General features: G+C 39.3%; 2 protein-coding genes and 1 pseudogene across 4 annotated transcripts in view; all 3 read right to left on the reverse strand.

Moving 5' to 3' along the window:
• Positions 1 to 669: 669 nt before the first annotated feature.
• LOC145781945 (myosin regulatory light chain, smooth muscle-like) lies at positions 670 to 3,190 on the reverse strand. Its single transcript, XM_082593644.1, has 6 exons — positions 3,092 to 3,190; positions 2,811 to 2,886; positions 2,594 to 2,698; positions 2,405 to 2,483; positions 1,102 to 1,150; positions 670 to 768 (listed from the first exon to the last, which is right to left on the reverse strand). Exons 1-6 carry the CDS (start codon positions 3,125 to 3,127, stop codon positions 670 to 672), a joined length of 444 nt encoding a protein of 147 aa, XP_082449770.1. The 5' UTR covers positions 3,128 to 3,190.
• A 9,001-nt stretch (positions 3,191 to 12,191) lies between these two features.
• On the reverse strand, positions 12,192 to 13,832 carry LOC145782312 (uncharacterized; annotated as a pseudogene).
• Positions 13,833 to 14,250: 418 nt separating this feature from the next.
• LOC145782570 (uncharacterized) overlaps positions 14,251 to 20,430 on the reverse strand; it is a 33,198-nt gene continuing 27,018 nt past the window's right edge. For all 3 annotated transcript variants that reach the window (XM_082594380.1, XM_082594379.1, XM_082594381.1), the window contains exons 12-15: positions 20,234 to 20,375; positions 16,944 to 17,118; positions 16,625 to 16,735; positions 14,251 to 16,274 (exon numbers count right to left, since the gene is read on the reverse strand). In XM_082594380.1, coding sequence (XP_082450506.1) covers positions 16,160 to 16,274; positions 16,625 to 16,735; positions 16,944 to 17,118; positions 20,234 to 20,375 — 543 coding nt within the window. In that variant the 3' untranslated portion in view covers positions 14,251 to 16,159. The remainder of the gene's footprint in view (positions 16,275 to 16,624; positions 16,736 to 16,943; positions 17,119 to 20,233; positions 20,376 to 20,430) is intronic.

Here is a 20,430-nt window from a genome sequence, read left to right on the forward strand (position 1 = left end):
ATGCACAAAAATTTTTATTAAAATAATTATAAATTAAAATAAATTGTCATCATTATTTTGTCATAGTAGTTAGGTTCGTGTAGTTTAGTTTAAATATAGTTTAAATTTGCCTATAAATATTTTACGCAGCCAGTTAATATTTACGCAGTATTCTACCAGTTAGTTTTGGCAGTTAGTCTTGGTCAGTATCTTAGGCTACTCCAGATTCATTTATTCATTTATTTAGTGACAGTTTTTAGGTTTTGCTTTCTTATGTTTGCGTTTTAGGCACTAAAGATGCTCTAAAGTTAGAGCGAAATGCATATGCCAATAGGGCTCTGCTGATTTTCCATGTATTTTGTAATAAAGAATGATTAATTGATACTTGATGGAGAATCGCTGGCCCGCTGCTTCTTAGTCAGGAGATCCCCTAGCATATCCTTAATGGAAATCAATATATGTATGGTTTCAAACTTATGCTGCTTGAACCAACGAAGCCTAAACTCAGCACACGGTGTAAAGCATACATTCAATATATATTATTCTGATTACGAATTATTACATCACCTTAACCGTTCTGTTAGAAAACAATGTTATTTTATAACAAACTATGTGTCACCATAGTAACATTTATGTGTTTGTTTTTGCTGCATGAAGAAACTTTGGAATCGAGGAAGGAGCAGTGCCACATTATTCTTCTTCTTTTCCGTGAGTTATGACGTAACAGAGAGATTTGTAATCGAGGTTCCCGGCGACATCTATCGGAGCGATCTCAAGCATTTGATCAACCTACAAAATGATTCTGGTTTTACGCCTGAGTAGCTGAAGAGATTGGTATAGAATGGACGACAACGCAATGCAGTTATGCAATGTAAATGCACCATTAGAACATGTTAGCAATGATAGTAAATAACTTTCAACTCAGGTTATTATTGTTTAAGATCGCCCTAAAGTTTTTTGGCTTGTGTTGCTATATCGTGTTAAGCATCTTTTTCTTTGTTGGTTCTTCTGCTCATGTGTTGTTGGGGTAATTATTGTGTTGCCATACGTTTAAGCCAACAATGACAATTAAACAAAATTGAACTGAACGACAACGCACAACCCATCTCGATGCTTAGTTACCTCTTCTTTGGAGAACTTATCTGCCTGCGTCATCAGAAGTTGTTGGATGCTGCAACATAAAAATAAAATGCTTTCCAAAACAACTGAGTGAAAATGAAATATTTTAAATTAAAAACATTCTCTCAACTTCAAGTTATAAATTAAATTAACGTAATTTAATAGTAACAGAGGGTAGCCTATACCTCATGCATAATAGCCTGAGGAAAGATATGGATTCTTCGGATGGATGTTTCGAAATTTGTGATAAAAATTGTGATAAGGAGAAATAGATATTTGTACTTTCAGTATTGGAAGAATACCAAGCAGAGACTTTACACTTTAAAATATGCAACTATGCCATGAAATATTTCGTAGTCGGACAACATTCGGCGACAAACATTGGGATTCGTACAAAAAAAGACGGCCTATTTTGTATATGTTTCTCGGCAGCCGATTTGTAGCAAGAATTCTGTACTAGTACAAGCTCGCTGTACTAGTGAGTGCTCAGCCTTGTGCTGATAGCCGGGAAGAACGCCCCTTTCTTCACAATATTTTGTATATGTTGGTTACAAAAGAAAAAAAATATATAAAAAAGAACATTTTAAAACAAAAAATTAAAATTGAAATAAATATTTTGAAATAAATATAAATATCAGCGGAATTTGGCAGCAGTGCTTTTAGCACGGAATTTAAGGAGTATACAGTATGCAGTTGCACGTACAATTAAGAAAATAATGCAATATTCCGTAGCAAGTATTTCCGAATTGAAATACTTTACTCAGTCTTATATGTCTGTGGTACAATAAAGTGAATATTTTATCGAAGCTGTGGGGTAAATTTTTTGAAACGTTTCTGGAAGAAAGCGCCACAAACGTTTGCCAAACATCTTTTAGGACCCCAATTTTTATATGGTATATTTTCTCTTTACTTCTTTGAAACTCTGCTGGCCGTTACCCAAATCTGGATCCGCTGTTGTTTCGGGTCTACACATAGGGTCGCAACCACCTCATTGCTGAGGAAAATGTAGTAAACGGACTAGCCTACTTGCTTGTAGCCTACAGTACTCTAAGTAGAATAAGGTGTTTGCATACACAATATTAGCCTAGGTCTAGTTTTAACCTAACCTAATCCATTCTACAAGGAACTACATTTGTTAAGTTTTGGCCAAGGTAATGGCAAAACGTCTTCAGAAGTTATTTTCTTATGTGTGACTATGAAGTTGATAATAGGTGATGCAAGTAAACGACGTATTTTTTCATGTGGTCAGTTATCGTAAACAAACCAATAATGCCCAAGCGTAATGATGCTTGCACTACTTTCTTACTAATCTTTATGGATAACTCCCTTTTGTTCCGGATCCAGGAGTTTGAAAGCTTGAACGATGGTATCCTCAGGATCGGTACCTGAGTTGTATGAAGATTACTTACATTGCTGCTTGCAATGAATTTCACAAATAACATAAAAAAATCAGAGCCAGAGTTAAAACTTCCAAAACCAAAACGAAATCTTTTACCATGAAGCTTATCTGCTAGGAGGTTGAGGAAGACGGTGAAGTTGATCGCGCTCGGCGCTTCCAGGACCATCGCCTCGAGCTTCTCCATTTTCACGTCACGAATTCCTAGAAGATCAGCAAATGATTATTTGATTCTTCAAGTTTGTTTCAGAAACATAAATCCTGACGTGTCACATTCTAAGCACGCCAATGAAGAAGCGACCTCCCATCCACTCACCCAAGGAAGCGTAGGTATCCTTCAAGTCTATCTTATCTATGAAACCATCCCTGTTCTGGTCCATAATTGAGAAGGCCTGTCAGGATGAAATCTGTGTTAATCTAACTTGGTTGCAAAAATGCAAAACTTATTGGAAACACGTCGCCTGATAGTGACGTAATTACAATCACAAAGATGTCAACTAGTTTACAAATCATCGTAATATTCGAGTAGTATTTACAAACTTATAATCATCGAGTAGTATTTGAAAATTGCAATGGTAGGTTAACTTTACTTCAAACCTCTTTGAATTCCTGGATCTGGTTTTGATCGAACATGGAAAAGGCATTTGATGTTGTTTTCTGAGCTTTCTTCCCTCCCTCCTTCTTTGACTTCCTCCCTCCCGCCTGTGAAGAATTTCTTACAATAACTTTCCATTCAAAGTAAATTACTACTTTTAATCCATGTCACCTACGAACGCTTATTTAAGTTTTACAATCATCAAAGCCTTCCATTGACTCAATGTTTGAAACAGACTACCTACCCACCTACTCTTATTATAAAAGGCAATGAATGCATTTTCTAATGTAGAAAAAATTAGCACTGTTTTAATTTCACATGAATTAGAAGACCCCTTCAAGCAGATAGTATATCTAGAACCTTGGATTTTGGGAAATTCTGTTTGGCCTAATTAGCACTAATATCACAACGTCGCTCTCTTGAATTCTTGCTGCTTTTTTATTGTAACATCCTTGGTTTCCAGTCTCCAAAGATGGTCGAGTTGAAACAGCCAGTAGTGATTGTTTATATCATCATAACTTGGTGCATTATTGCGTCACAGATAAGCGGTTTAGTCCAGTAAAGCGTATAAACAAAACCACTTGTAGCTGATATTAATTGGATGCACAAGGCCGATGTGCCAGCATAAAAAACACTTCTTTAGATTATTTGTTATATCATTGCGAAATTTGTCAATACGCGATGACAAGATCAGGCGTGTAGGACGTTTGTAATAGTTTGTGGTAGAAAGCGCATTAATTTAACAACATTTTTAAGCAATTACAACCCGAACAATGTAGACACAAATCATCCATTTCCGCCGCGATATTTTAAATCTCTATTGAGTTGAAACAAAACTTGTTTTTTATTTAACTCACCATTCTGCTTGCTGTCTAAAGTCTAGGAAAAACAGTGACAACACAACTTCTGCGTAAGCTATACAGGGCAGCCACCAACTGGTTGCACAGAGGTTGGCTTCCTTATATAACTAATTAAGTCGGCCAGACTGACGAGGTGACATCAGCTGCTGAACTTCTGGTTTTCCAATTCAACAAAGTTTAATTATAACTGGATTGCGCCGACATAGGAATACCATTCCATCGTCTTTCGTAACATCAGTGCTAGAAAAAATAAACTTTCTTTTGGGAGAAGTTGTCAAATGAAAGTGCAAACTTAATCAGTGCAGTAGCGGATCTAAAAAACATACTTGAAGGTGTGAGAACAGAGGTGCCTAAAGGTTTTTTAACACATGCAGCATTTCGCTTTTCGCAAGCCTTGGTGGCCGCACTAACATTTTAACTCCTTTTTTTCTTGAAATTTACCCTATGATTAAAGTCATACTAAAGGAAAAACCTGACTTGGCAATTTTCCACATTCTTTGTGTATAACATGCTACCATAAAACGATTTTGAAAAAAATTTGGCCCCATTGCAGTCTGACCACCATTGCGCATGCTTTTGTCAGAGGTTTCAAAACCGGAATGTGCTTGAGCAGCGAAGCGTGCGATTATACAGTCTACGTCACCAGTGACTAGCAATCGGTTGATCGGGCAAGAGTTTTTACTGCGTGAGTTTCAAATGGCAGATCTTGTTCTTCAAACAGTAAATCAGCCTCTTTTACATAGATTCAACGTATCCAGGCCTTCAATCAATGTAAAATGAAAATGTAAAAAAACAAGTGCTTGAAGGCAAACTCCACAAAGGCATGTGAAACAATTTCAGTTAGGCAATTCAGAAGGCGTGGAGTAATCAGCATTTTTTACATGGATTCAACGCTTCCAGGCCTTAAATGCCCACAGGGCTCAGTCTTGGCTCCTCTCCTGTTCAACATATGCACCTACGACTTGGCCCCCACCAACTCCAGGAAATATGCTTACGCAGACGACCTGGCACTCAGCAGGAAACTGGCAGTCATTGGAGAGGAACCTCAGCCAAGACATGCAAACACTATCAGCATACCTCCAGAAATGGAAGCTACAGCTCAGCAAGTCAAAGACAGTGTCGGCGGCCTTCCACCTTAACAACCGGGAGGCACAGCGTGAGATAAACATCAAGATTGATGGGGAACGCCTGCCCTATTGTGCCGAACCTACATACCTCGGCATAACCCTGGACAGGTCACTCACGTACCGCCGGCACTTGAATTCACTGCGCAAAAAACTATCTACACGCGTCGCAATTTTGAGGCAATTGGCGGGTTCCGGCTGGGGAGCTGGTGCTAAAACTCTTCGTACAGCTACCCTAGCCCTTGTTCATTCCACCGCTGAGTACTGCGCGCCGGTCTGGTGTCGTAGTTCTCACACCCACCAGATTGATACCGTCATCAACGACGCACTGCGTACTGTGACTGGATGCCTGCGTCCCACTCCAACAGACTGCCTACCCATCCTAGCAGGCATCCAACCCGCTGAGCTGCGCCGTAAAGGAGCCACGATTTCTCTCGCTCGCCGCGCTTTGGACCCGGACCATCTCCTCCATGCAACATTCAAGAGACCACCACCCATAAAGCAGCGGCTGAAATCAAGACGCCCCTTTGTGCCTGCCGCACAACAATTCCTTAAGAACGCAGAAGAACTTGGTTTAAGTGCGGCACACTGGACGAACCACATGTGGAACACGGAGTGGCAAAATCACACCTCCACGCTCCGTGACTTCATACCCGACGCCGATCCCCGTCCACTAGGGATGTCCCTCGCAAGGCTTGCGTGGGTCAGGCTTAACTGCCTGCAAACTGGCGTCGGCCGCTTTCGTTCGGACATGCACAAGTGGGGCCTGGCTCCTTCATCAGAATGCGAGTGTGGTGCCACGGAACAGACCGCAGACCATGTCATCCATCACTGCCTAACCCACCGGCCTCCACACGGTGCGCATGGTCTGAGAATCCTGGACGACGAGACTGCTGAGTGGCTGAAGATTTCCTGCCCTCCAATCTAGCCTGGAACGATCGCTCATACGCCATCATCATCATCAATCAATGTGAAAATTCTTGGAACGCAACACGTTTGAACTTTCCAACCCAACGCGGGAAAACACTTTTGATAATGCTGCTGGAGTCGCTTGTGACGTAATTCTTCAGCAGTTTTTCCACTTCTTGGTCATTTTGCAAAAAATAAAAAATAAATGAAACACTGGACTTTGCGCCTTGCCAGCGCCATTGAAAACAATTTTTTCTCAGTAATTTTTTATGAAATGTATTTTTGAGTGTTCAGTTTACGCATTTTAATGCTTAATTCCCGTTTGAAAATTTCATTAAGTATGCCTTTAAGATTGTTGGTTATATTCTAGAGCCCAGACGGGGCCGCACATAATGTTCCCGCGGGTCGCACTTTGGGCACACCTACATGAGAATTTCAGCGATGTTAAAATTCGAAGCAAAATGAACAAAATAAATATTGAGATCTAAAAAAGTGAAATGGATGACAAGAATCGTTGGGGATCAGCTTCTCCGTTAATTTTGGCAACTTTTATATTTTGTTTTGATATGGTTTTGAGGGTTTTGTTTTAACGAAACACTTCAAAACGTGAATTCAAGTGAAAAGCCACCAAGCAATCGACAGAAACAGTGTTGGTCGAGGTAGCCACTTTAACAAGTCGAAATTCTGCCACTAAACTTGACTAGAATGAAACCGCCAACCAATCATAAGCTACGGTTTAAGTGACGTAAAAAATGGCGAAAAGAAGATGATAGAAAGCAAATTAAGTGATGGATTTTTTGTCAGTTGGTTGGCTTAGGGGTTAGGGTTAGGGCTAGAAAGTAGTCATTTCATTGACGCCGGTTCGATTCCCACCACTGCTATTGCTCTTTTTCTTCTGCAATTACCAAATAAAGTTCAAAACAAGCATTAACTCTCTGGATGAGTGCTAGAAAGGTCACAATTGGACGGTAGCCTCTTATAATATGTTCTGATTGGTTGGCGGTTGCATTGTAGTCATTTGCAGTGGCAGAATTTCGACTTGTTAAAGTGGCTACCGTTGGTCGAGATATAGCAGCAGCCTCAGCTCAATAGGAAAGCACTCGACCTTACAAGGACAGTATACCATTCAGCAGCACCTAGCGGAAAAAATACATTTACAGCCAAGAACGCTTTAAAAACAATCGGAAACTTCACTCATTCAATCTTGGTGACCGGACTTGTGTCAGTATCAACGATTCAATGCCTCTGCATATATACAAAACTTCCAGGATTAAGCTTCTAAAGAGTCTTGGATGACATTCCCAGACAACAAAGTAGTAATAATTCTCTTTCGACACCGCTCAAGAGCATGCGGCTGTGTCTTTGGCAAGACATCCAAAGACATGTCTGAAGGTGGACATAGAGATTTGAATTCTTACCTTCCCGTCTACCTAGTCTAAGCATTTGATGACTAATGCGAGAAACGATAATTATACCAATGAACACCCAAACTTTTAAGTTTTCAATCATTGCATCTGAGGCCCATCCTCTGGAGCATTCGGTTATGCAGCAGCAATAGCAAACCCACCCGACGAGTCAGCCATTGACAAACTCGCCTTTCACAGAATCTCAACTTCAATAAAGTGATTGACACATCGTGTCGTAACGCTTGTTTGAATCTGCAAATGTGAATCGTTTCGTTAAAATTTTTGGCATAACTTCACTTCTTTTTTGTGTTGCGCTAGATTTAGTTGTGGTTAGTAAACAGCACATGCGAGATTGAGAACACTAGAACGCAACCGTGCATCGATTTTACTGTTAATCAGATTTATTTTCAGGCAATTGTTCATTGTTTATACAATTTTAAAGGTTATTTCCATTTCTGTTTTTATTATTACAGTCACATTCAGTTTTCGCACAATCATCACAGCGATGATACTTTAACAACATGCGTCCATTGCTACCAAGAAAATACTACAAATATTTCAAGCCAGACTGAAACGTCTTCATCCTGTTGCGCTAATTAATAGGTTATGTGAGCTGCAAATATTAACCCACAAAAAATGTTAGAAATTCTATTTACTGTCACCACTTTATCAAACAAAGCAGTGTGAGAATTCCTGTCCTTCTAAACTTGTGAACAACAAATACCTGGCCTGCTTTTGGACTAGCTCGTAATTGTTTTCAAGAAATCGATATTGATATTTTGTGGTGGGTAGACATTTGCTTCTCTTTGTAAATCCGTGTTTACAAGAACAAACCCTCAATGTGTTGGTTGTGTAAAGGTGAGTCCCATACTTAAATTCATGATTCTGGAAATGAGAAGTAGAGGTTCTCATTTTACCAATCCTTCAGCACTAATGAGGGTGGCCAATTCCTTTCTTTCGGCCGCTTTACCTTCAGCAACTACGCCTAATCAATGTATTACATCTTGGGTAGAGGTGAGCGGTGTGTGTGTGTTGGGTGTGTGGGAGCTTAATTGATGCCATCACTTCTAGCAGCTTCTTGGAAAGTGCGCAGATAAATTTAATTTTACTAAAAGTGCTGCTTTAAAGGGGACCTGAAATGAAAAATAAAATTTTTTTTGTTGATTCTTTAGTGTTTAAGTATTATCTTTTTTGAAAAATTTTTTTGATAAACTTCTTTGTTTGGCAAACAATAGCAAAAAGAAAATCAGCCACCGGATGGCGCTATGTGCCTTATGACGTAGTTGGTTGTTCACTCAGTTGGTAGCTTCTGCACAAGTCGTAATCTTTAAAGATGTCTGGATTCAAAAAAGGATTTTTGTTTGAACCAAAAAGACAGCGCCTTGACAGAGATGACTGTGATTCGGATTCGAGCTACGACAGTGCCAGCTCCGACAGCAGTCGGATGGAGAATTTGAAATGGTGTAGGTGTGGAAATTGTGCCATCATGCCAACAATGTTGGAAAATGAATGTTGCCAGAAGCCAGATAAAAATTTTGATTTTATAAATTTAGAAAAAGAGAAAAAAAGACTAGTGAGTTTTTTTCTTTAAAAAAATTCGAAATTTATAAAAATTTATTAAGGTGTTGCGACCGTGCCATATTTTAAACTGATTGTCCTGCTTTGGTATCATGCACGCTATAACGTCCGCGTTTTGTCGCTTCTACCTTTTTCTAGACCTCTGCTATGTTTGTCATATATTGTTTTTTCGTTGTGATGGTCAGAAATAAAAGCAAACTAAACACGGCCACAAAAATGCGCAGTCTAACGATTGAGTCACTTCGGGTTGGAATTTACTTTAAAAGAAAAACACCTCCTTGTGGTATCAAACTCATATCCTTGGTAATATGAGCCAGACAAAGATCGCACGCGCCACTGATTCACTTTGCCAAAACAGTTGAATTTAGAAGTTATATATGCACTTTTTATCATTTGTTCGTCCTTTACTTTGAAGAGAGGGTGGAAGAAAAATGTGCAGCAACAGCGCGCATGCGCAGTGAAAGTGACGTAAAGATTAAAAAAGGCATGGAACGGCTATATCTACGGCACTGTAAGCATAGCCACTTCCGGCCAGAAAATGGTCGCTGCACATACGGCAGTACTTGTTAACTGGTGGGTTTTTGAGTTTCATCGCTGAGATCCATTTCTTAAGCTTGTCTTGATTATTCAGAGGTAAACGATGAAATTGTACTCCTTTCACGTTTCTTCCGTTACAACAACCGGGAGCCATACAAAAAACCATCTCAACGCGTAAAACTCAAGTATAAAATTGTTCTTTGTATATGTAGCCCACTTGTTTATAGTTTATTTGTATGCAAACTAGTGGTTCAGAATTCTGCCTGAACAACCAACTACGTCATCAAAGATTTTGACCAGTCAGAATCCTTTAAACCAGTGATTCCCAACCCGGGTGCCGCGGCACCCTGGGGTGCCAATTGCAATGCTCAAGGGTGACGCGAGATATTGCAATATTCTGGCCCATTCTTTATTTTATCTTTAACCCGTTAAGTGCGGAATTTATTTATTTCTAACAGAGTTTCATTGAGTAACTTGCGCGTCTCGCAGTTATTCCCAGCTCCTTTCTGGAGGGTCGCTTAGTGGAGAAGTCGCTGGCGGTAAGTTGATAATCCGCGGTAAGCCTTTGTTTTCTCGCCCAGGAAAAACAGCGTGAAAGAGATTTTGACTCGTTGCTGTTCTTTCCATAAAAACGTTTGAAACGCATCATTATTGCCAGGTTTCATGATTTTATTTTGTGAAGAATTCGAGAAATCCAGTTTTACTGGACTCTCATATTGTTATGAATCTTAAAGAAGAATTAATTGACATTCGTAACGATAGAAATTTTAAGCTTATGCACAAGCAGATGCCTCTCGACGAGTTCTGGATAAAAATTCAAAATGAATATCCTTGCGTTGGAAAAAAAGCTATTGTAAGCTTTTGCTTGCTGCAGTTTTCCACGTCATAGCTTATCTATGTGAGAGTGGATTTTCCGTAACGAACTAAAACACGAGAACGACTGCTTAGTAGTCGAGGAAGAAATGTAAATGACTTTATCGAATGTGCCCCCACATATTAAGGGACTTTGTGCAAGAAGTCAAGCCCAAAATTTACACTGAGTTTTGAATAACAACATTTATTTACGCGCTATACTGTACAACTCATTCTGTGTTATTTCATACAGTTATTTGAAATACAGAAACCCCATAGAATTGATCCAGTTTTGCCAGGGTGCTGCAAACTATTTACAGTATCTCTTTGATAGGGTGCCGCAAGGTCTAAAAGGTTGGGAACCACTGCTTTAAACCAATATCCCTTTTATTAGATTTTTGAGCTAATGACAAAACCCAAAAAAAATTTTATTGTTACAAATCGCTTTTTCTCATAAAGATCTATGAATACAAAAGCTATATATTTTCGTTGCAGTGCACCTTTAAGTTTTAAAAAGAAAGTTAATACACAAGTTGTGGCCTGGTTCAAACCTTACAACTTGTAACATCGTTAGCTATTTTCAAAACAAAAATCACCAGAGCTTCTGTTATATTTTGTGCACTTTGCTCCTAGATGTATCAATTACATTTTAAAGCCTTAAATCTTTGCAGGATAATTTTAAATCACCAAAGCTGAAGATGATTATTAAAAACATAAGAGTGTTTTTCACTTGGTGGCAAAGTAATTTGAAAACTTGGTTCCTGAGCAGTTTACAAGCCGGTATTGCCCGGATCATATGCTCAATGGAGAACTTCATTTGTATTTGTTTATATTGCTTTGCTTTAAAGACCTTTTATGAGTATAACAGTTCACAAAAGACAGTTAAACATTGAATAAAGTGACTTCTTTTAAACGAATCTTGTAGCAATGCTAATTTGGTGACGTATTTTGAAATAGCTGTAAGGTGTGTTGGCAAATGGCACATCTCGATCTAGCAAACTCGACAACGGGAACATGAATAGGCTAACCATCACCTATCAGCAGAATTACAGCAAATAATCCCAAGTTTTGCGTGAGATCAGAAAGTGTCAATGTTGAAACCGCTAAGCCGATGATCTCTTGGGCTTTGTAGCTTTAACGTTAATTTGTGAGACGAGCAAACATTCCAACAACAAGGTGTGAAAGTTTTACTCACTCTCTTATTTGGCCTACCACCGCCACCACCTCGCTGTCTGGTATTATTTTTATTACGTACTTTGTTGATCTGTTTGTTTAATTTTATTATAATTATTTTTTATTTGTATGAGGGTGGCAGCTGACTTCGTTGACCCTGTGGTCTTTCGCTGTCATCCTAGTACTAGCACCACATTCAATGTATATATTTATTTATCTGTATTTGTAGGCTAAGTACTGTAGTGCTAAAGCAAGTAAAAAGGATCTGAATCTGCATCTTTGGTGGACAAGCGCATTACGCGGTTGGCAGGGCCGGATTAAGGTTTTCATGGACCTGGGGCTATTGGTAATCTGAGGCCTATATTTCATTTCCCTCATTGTAACAATCAGAATTAAAATGAAATAACAAAAATTATACCCGAAGTACAGTATTTACTTATTAAACTCATTCAAATGACATGTTTTCTGGATTTAGACAAAACAAAGCTGTTATAACATCATCGGTGTCTATTGTTTCCAAAATTTTGTTTTCAATGCAGAGTAGAGCTAAGGAATACACTTTTTTCTGGCCCATGGATGAACGTAGTTGATTCTTTACTCTTTTAAGCACTGAAAATGAGTGCTCACCTGAACAATTAGAAATCATCAGACAAAGATACATTTTTAGTAGCCTACAACAAATACGTTAGGAAATGCATACATAAACTCATTTTCATTGATGAATCTAAACATTCGAGTTTCTTTGCTGCATTCGCTGTTAAAATAGTGTTGTTTAAGCAGTGTAGAAAAATGAATCATCTCTTCAGGCAGTGATTCTTCCAGAATCTAGATCATCTGGATAATAGTGAAGCAATGTTTTAGCACTCTCTTCAATTTTACAGTTAGACATGGTGTTTAATTCCGCCAGAAACGAAAATCTTATTTGAAGACGATCGTATGCTGCAATTCGGGATTTCATACACAAAATAATTTGGTCAATGATTGGCAAATATGAGTCTACTTTGAAACTGCACGATGGATCAAGTGATGTGTCTTCAGATCCACCTTCGCTATCCAAGCATACTTTTCTTCTCTTCCTTCTTGAAATTTCTTCATTCAATATAATGATGACAGCCACTTAATACTCCCCCCAGGGTTACTCAACTAATCTTAACGAAGGTCCAGTTTGACAAGTTATATATTTTTAGCGGTCCGGTGAACAAATTATTTCACACGCAACCACGAAAGCTAAACTATTTTATCAAACCACTTTCTTAGGTAAAATGTAACTCGAATTAGATTTCCGAGAAAGTATTGGAGAGTTTGGGAGTCGAAGACCCCCAGCAACTAGGATAATCACAGTGGAAATTGCTTCCTCCCAGTAGAAATATGTTTAAAAAAAGCCCTGCAACGTGGCAAAGAGGGTATTCTTCCAAAAGCTCAAGCTCCACCCCAGTCAGCAAAGGTTCGTGGGGCCCACTTGGGCTGCATATGGGTTACCCACATTGTATTGCGTGGGCCCCAGTACCTATGTGTCCACGGTTTGCAGAAATGTCCCAAGTGGGCAGCCCACCTACGTCTAATGGGTGGGCAGCCCACCATGAAACCATTATTAAAATGTAAACTGCCGTCGCATTGTATCGTTGTATATATTCAATTTTTATGATTATTGCACTTTAATATAGCATAATGGACCGGTGCAAACGTATATTTTATAATTTTTCATCATGGTGGGTAGCCCACTTCATGCCCACAGAAAGCCCAGAAAGTTTATTTCAAGAAATGAAAATAAATTCCCAGATACATTTTCATGATATGATAACATTATTAAGATAAATTCAATAAAAGATGTCGGGAATCGGTTGTAAAGAAAAAAATATGAAGTAGGCCGCGCACTTGGGGCCTAATCGGAAACATCAGATAAACCCAGCTTAATCCCACAAGCCCCCGAATGCCCATGGAAATCCCACGTGGGCCCCACGAACCCTTGCTGACTGGGACCATCAACCCCCAGAAGGTCCGGATTTGGACCGCGGCTCGCAAGTTGAGTAGCCCTGCTCTACCCTTTTCTTTGAGTTTTTGAAATTCGGATCTAAATTTTTGAACAAAGTTATGTAGACCCTGAAGCAGATTTGTTGCCTTATTCAAAGTAATTTTGCTATCCTGTAGCGCCCGACTAGTTTTATAAAACCGTTCCATTATGCAAGACCATAACTCAATTAAAATAACGGTTTCAAGCTTTTTCATTGACAAGATAAACCCCTTGGCTGTTTCTTTAGTCTGTGATTGTTCGTCATTGTCACAGTGGTCATTGTCATCAGACATTGCTTTCAAGACTTGAAGAACTGCTTGATAACTTTTTCTTAGCGCATGTATAACGTCATATCGTGTGCCTCCCAACGTGTATCAGACGAAGGCTTAATTGTTGGCAAATGAGTTAAGAACCACTGGTTTACACAGTTAGCGTTCGTTCTATGATATTCGTCCTTTATTTTTTCGATCCTGATAATAAGCATGTCAGTTGCTCTTAGTAAGTTGTTATCAGTGGGCCTATTTTTTTGGTGGGCCTGGGGCTGCAGCCCCATCAGCCCCCGCCTTAATCCGGCCCTGGCGGTTGGTGTAATAGCGAAGTTACTTCAACGCTTTCAGCACGATGGAGGAATTGTAGTCGCCGTCGTCGTCGTCTCGAAGGCGGTTGGGAAGGCAACTGGTGGGTCATACTGACGTCATAAGACAGTTTATTTTTAACAAAAATGAATTTATTAGTGGTTAAAGATTACAGAGAAGGAAAGGCAACAGATAAGCAATAACCAAAATACAATTAAATTGTGGAAACATTATAGTGAATATGAACAATGAACAAACGAAATCAAATGTTGTTGACGAAGTGGCTTCCTTGCAAAACGAAATGAAAGAAAAGATAAAGTTTGCAGCCAGACAACAACCACAAATAGCATGAGGTTTCGACAGAGCAATAAAATGATGGGATGTGAATGTGAAACAAATGTTGCTTTCGTTTGACCATAATCATCCTCGAGCTATCCGTCGCGTCAAAGGCAGTCAAACGATCGAATCCCGGATTCTAAAAGATCTCTCCCATGACGTTTCCGATTGAAATCCAGCATAACATTACTCACTTTGAGACATCTACAACCATATCTCTGTTCATTTGTTTGCCACAATTTTTCCAGCCACCACTTCCAATCGGAAACCAATCAGTGATAAATATCTGGGATCTTCAGCTTCATTCAAAAAGTTTGAAAAAAAGATTTTCTTTTCTATTTTTTCCTTTGTGAAGTTTATGATGATTCTAATATAACACAAAGTACAAAGCAATTACAGACAAACATAAGCAATTAAGACAGCACTGTTGTAGACTCGGCTGCTTGTCTATGTTATCAAGTGTAAACAGGGAGGGAGAAGCAAAAACCAACGCTGTTCGATCTTTAAGGAAAATGTGAAACCTATCATTGGAACAGTAAAAGCAACAGTACCTGATGTCAAGTCCAACGGAGGTTATAAAAGTTCTATTTTTATATCTATGTTTTATATATAGTTATTACTAAGGATTCAGATAGTAATATAGTTATTACTTAGGATTCAGATAGTAATATAGTTATTACTATCTGAATCCTTAACAGCTTGTTTCATCTATACGGATCATCAGAAGTTCTTATTCAAATAGAATCTATTTTTGATTTAATTCGCTCTGCTTTACTTTTTTGCTTAGCACTGAGCACTTTTTGTAGTATTAATAGTTTTCATTGTTTTATGTTTTATATACACAGTACCATCTGATAAAGCTTGTGTCGTCTTCAGATTTCCTTCGACTTTGTGCTCTTGTTTTCACTGAACAAGCCAACTTGTAAAACGATTGTAGCAAATTTATAACTTTCGAAATTATTTGCGGTTTCAAAAATATTTTACAAAAGTAATAACTTTTACTGTTTTTGCAATCTCCCCCCCCCCTCCGGTGTTTTCTAGCTGTTGGTGCAAAAAAAAATAAAGAAGAAACGACGCGGCAGTTATTAACAATCCCCTAACTGATGCAGTGAAATAAAAGAAGCGTTTTGACGCGACATACAATGCATGTATTTTCATAGTATGAGACTTCCTTCCGGGCTCACAAGCTGGGACGCCTTTACGTTGAAGCGCACACATCGAATGCAGCGCAAATACTGATGTTGGTTCTTGTGAGGTCATGTTGCTACTTCGTTTGTGCAGTGTGTATTTTGTAACAATGGAATTTATTTGAAACGCATATGCGCGCAAGACTTGGCATGTAGATTTTCTTTCACCATTAATTCCTTTACTGAACATATTTTATGGATGATGTAGACATGTAACCTACAGTGTTTCATAAGCCAGATTACAGATTCTATAAGATTGCTTGAATGTTCTGGACCGGTATTCGAAAAGTTCAATGAAATGTGTCATTGGTAACACAGGGGGGGCATTTGGAAGGGCAATTGGCAGCATTACAATCCTTGATTAAAGTTAACGCACACAATAAAAACAAGTAAACTTCTTGAGATAGGCCAGTTCCATACCGGTCCAAGAATTTGCCAATTGATTTATGTTCGTACAGGCCAAATAATCAAAAATGTTTTATAGGTTCCACACTCCCTTGACATTGCTCGGATATTCCGCCTCTACCCTGTGGTCCGTAGTTCTAGATCCAACAAGCCGGCAGCCAGTGACTGGAAAGCGGCGTTGAAGTCGATTCTTACGTTGCTGTTGATGTAGTTACTGGCACGGTCGGTGAATCTGAAGACCACGGATAAAGTGGTCAAGTGTTTTTGAGATGGTAGTTGTTGCCAATGCAATCGCTTTTGAATGTGCAAGATAAATTTCGTTTGGCAATACTGTAGTTTCTCTACTTGCTTGGATACCTTAAGTTATTGTCTACATGATGCTACACGTAATGGCGCTTACAACCAGGTTTACCAAAAGGAATTTTAACTATTTTGATTCTTCGAAAGACAGCTTATGGTTGTAGCTCACAACAACATGGTAAAAATATTTATTAGATGCTTTAAGTCAAAATAATTGATGATCTAAAATTAATTGATACAGTAAAAAGAAATTAAATATTTCTTTAAAATTAAGTAGCCTACCTTCCGGTCCTTGTGGGGCCAGCTACAAGCGCCCCATACAATGTGTTGGCATTGGGCCGATTCTGGTAGATGACGGACTTGTTGCAAATCTGTGGCAAGCCAGGGCAAGTACTGACGAAACAAAGAAATGCGTAAGGTTTGCAATAAATTATATAAAAGGAAATGCTCTCCCGATCAAACTCAAACCTAGGAGCTATCGCAAAACTTTTTTGTTCGTCACCCTAGCCTACTCTCTTCAGCAAGCTTTAAGTTTAACTGTTTGATGTATTAAGTTTGCTCATAAAGCGATGTCATCGTTCCTAAGGTGTACAAGGCTCACCTTCCTCTGTGGTGGGGTCGCCGTGGAGAGGTCTTCCCTACACCCACCACATAACTTTGTCCTTCACTTCCGATCAGAAGTTTCATTTGCTGACGGGCAAACCGAGTGGCATTCCGTGATAGTTGCGACGATCTCACAACGCCAACAGCCTTGAGTGAAATGAAGGCGGAATTAGCTGAAAAGTTAAAAAGTTATTCCAAAGTTTATTTTAGTCATCACGTTAATTTTAAAGTCAAATTATGCTGATACTTTAAGTTAAAATATTACGTTCTAGCTATTTTGCTGCTGTAAGTAGCCACTATAATAATAACAACCTTTATATAGCGCCACATTCACCGTGCAAACTAAGCTCCTGGTGTTGTACATGATAATGGTGATAAATAATATTGTATGAAAAAACTTCTGCCACAGCCACTGAAATCTCAAACCAATCAACCAATCGTAAGCTACGCTTTTCGTGACGCAAAAAAGCGCGAAAAAGCAGATGATGTAAACTAAAGTTATAAGCGAAGGTTTTGCCGTCTACAACATGGCGTAGCGGTTAAGGTTTAGGACACTGTACACTGTATCAATCCGACATACCTCAGCGTCAAACTAGATAGGTCCCTCACATACAAATCCCATATCGAAAAAGTAAGTTCTAAGGTTGCTTCGATATTGGCTAATATGGAGCTCTCACCAGTAGAGGGCCTTCCTCCCGGAAAGCGGAACTTAAGAACTGGCATTGGCAGGTGTAAAACTTCAATGAGACACTGGAGGGTATTCCATGGGGAGAACAAGTTGCAAATGCAAACAGGAGCAAACAATGCAACATCTACTCGAATGCCCTGACCTAAAAGAAAAGGTGCTCTGCACAGGATTTAGCCGAGTTCAACGATAGAGGAATACAAGAGCTTGCGTGATGCTCTGGGCACGATGAAGAAAAAGGTTTAGAAAGTATTAGTTCCGATGACGTGGGTTCGATTCCCACCCCAGTCATAACTTGTTTTTTTTCTGTAATTAGGGGAGAGTGGGGCACAATTGGACAAAAAATAGTAAAATAGAAGTACCGTCTATATTAAAAGTCTAACAAAATCCAACTTTTGCACAACAACAAAGTATCACACTGTTAACAAAATGAGACAGTGAAACAACACTTAAGTAATGCATATTAAATACTACAGTCAATTGAAAAAATTATTTTTTTTGTCCAATTGTGCCCCGGTAATGGGGCACAATTGGACATTTGCAAATATTATCAATGGTTTAGAAACAACAGTTTAAACCAACACAAAAGTAATCAAGAAACTGACAAGGACTCTAATAAATAGATTTTACTTGTTTATTGCAGTAAAATCAGGGACGTTGCCACGGGGGAGGGGGGTCTTGGAAAAGCAATTTTACCCCCCCCTAAAATTTTATCTTGTCTCCCAAAATTTTTATTTTTAATGTTATTACAATTTACAACGTTTAAATGACATTGCGTTGCATGAGACCATGCAATATTAAAAGAACTACTTTTACAGTATGATCTACCATGTGTGTTGCTGTCCAATTGTACCCCAAAATTTGTGTCCAATTGTGCCCCACACACCAAAATCGATTTAAAGTTGGGCAGGGACAACCTGTTCTAAAAGTCAGGTCAAAGCAAAGGTAATGAAAAGATACTTTACTGTATATGGCTTGAACAGAAAAAGAAAAAATCTAAAAATCTTTACTTTACATAAAAAAATTACGATTAAAACAAAATCCGCTAAAAATACTATACAGGTGCTAAAACACTTCCCACCGCCAAACTCAATACACGACCAACACAAACTCTTAGAATTTTCATAGTACAACGACTGATGTGAAACTAATTTTTTGCCAAGGCAGGGACTTTCAGAGTTTCCAATTTTTTCTATAAAATGCGATGTCCAATTGTACCCCACTCTCCCCTACTACAGTTCAAACCAAGGATCAACCCTTTGGCTGAGTTCTAGAAGGGTCACAATGAAGGTAGCCATTTCCACGTCACGAACAACGTAGCTTCTGATTGGTTCCAGGTTTCAGTTGCAGTCGCAGAATTCATTCATGTAAAAGTTGCAACCATTTTTTTAATCTAAAGGAAATTGTTAACAATTTCTACGTGGACAGAGAATTGTAAACAAAAAAGAATGTAAAGCAAGAATTGTCAAAAAGGTTGAAACCATTGCGCTTCACCAATATGATCACACAATCAGTTTCTCAGATACGTCACACTGACAGAAAAGAAGTGAATTGAGATCAACAATATAACAAATGGCTGATGCAATGCAACGTTATAAACCCATGTACAGATGTGTGGTGCATAGACGTGTCTTCCCAATCAAATGAGCGCATTTAAAACATCAAGTGAAGCAAATCTGAACTTAACATTTTTTGTGAATCACCCTGGCATACGATGCGGCACCCTGGCATACCCCGGCATACGATGCAGCACTAGTGATGCAAGCCGCGCCGCGCCGCGTGCGCGGCCGCTTATGACTTTTTCGCCGCGTGCCGCGCCGCGCCAAATGGCTTGCAGTTGACAGGGTTTTTGGGGCTGGCTTGTGAGGAAGCTGTACGAGAGTTTTTGGTTAATAGCCTAGCTGATAAGCTCAGTTACCAGGCTATAGGCCTAGCGCAACTACCGCATTAGTTACTCTAACAGTTAGCCTAGTGAGTTCAGGCTATAAGTTTTACTCTTGACATCTTGTCTGTGTGTTGTGTGTAGTTCAAAAGTCCTGATACTGGATCCAGGAACATTCTATTTGAAAAAGCATGATGTCTTAGAACTTAGATGCATTGCTGGTAAAAGAATATGATCTGGTTAGCCTAGTTATTATAGTGCACAACTGTACCGGTAGGTTACCGGTACCAGTTATATGCCCTGGGTGCTTTTTGCCACAATTGACTTTCTAAAAAATAACGCGTAAAACATTTTTTGAAAATTTTGTAATTTGCGGTGTGCGGTGCAGTGTCAAAGTTCCAGATAAATTGCGGTGTGCGATGCGGTGTGCGGATAGGTGATTCAGTTGCGGCGCGGTGTGCGGATAAAAATTTTGGGTTCGCTGCATCTCTATGCAGCACCCTGGCATACGATGCGTCTTGTTCAACGACAAAATAAAATAAAATTATTTTCCAGTCACATTTTGTCAAACTTTGGCAACAAAGAGGCTGTGAAGTCTGCGGTGTCACATCTGCTTGTCACGAACGACGTCAGTCTGGATGTTCTTTTGTAATAAAGCTCGAGGCGCTTAAAATACTCACTATCCCAGAAATATACAGAATGGTTTGTACAGTGAGCTTACCTGCAAACATGGTTGGATATCTGAAGCTGAGATAGACCAGACCTTGGGGCGTTCTGCGGGCCACATTCTGGGTCCAGGTTAAGAACTGCTGTAGACTCCTCACGTATTTTACGGACCTGCTGCTCTGTCCGGCCAGCAACACCTGAAACACAACGTGGCCATGACAATGATCGAACCCACGTCAGACTAAATCGAAC

The sequence above is a fragment of the Aplidium turbinatum genome, chromosome 13, assembly GCF_918807975.1.
Source record: "Aplidium turbinatum chromosome 13, kaAplTurb1.1, whole genome shotgun sequence".
Classification (NCBI taxonomy): Eukaryota; Metazoa; Chordata; class Ascidiacea; order Aplousobranchia; family Polyclinidae; genus Aplidium; species Aplidium turbinatum.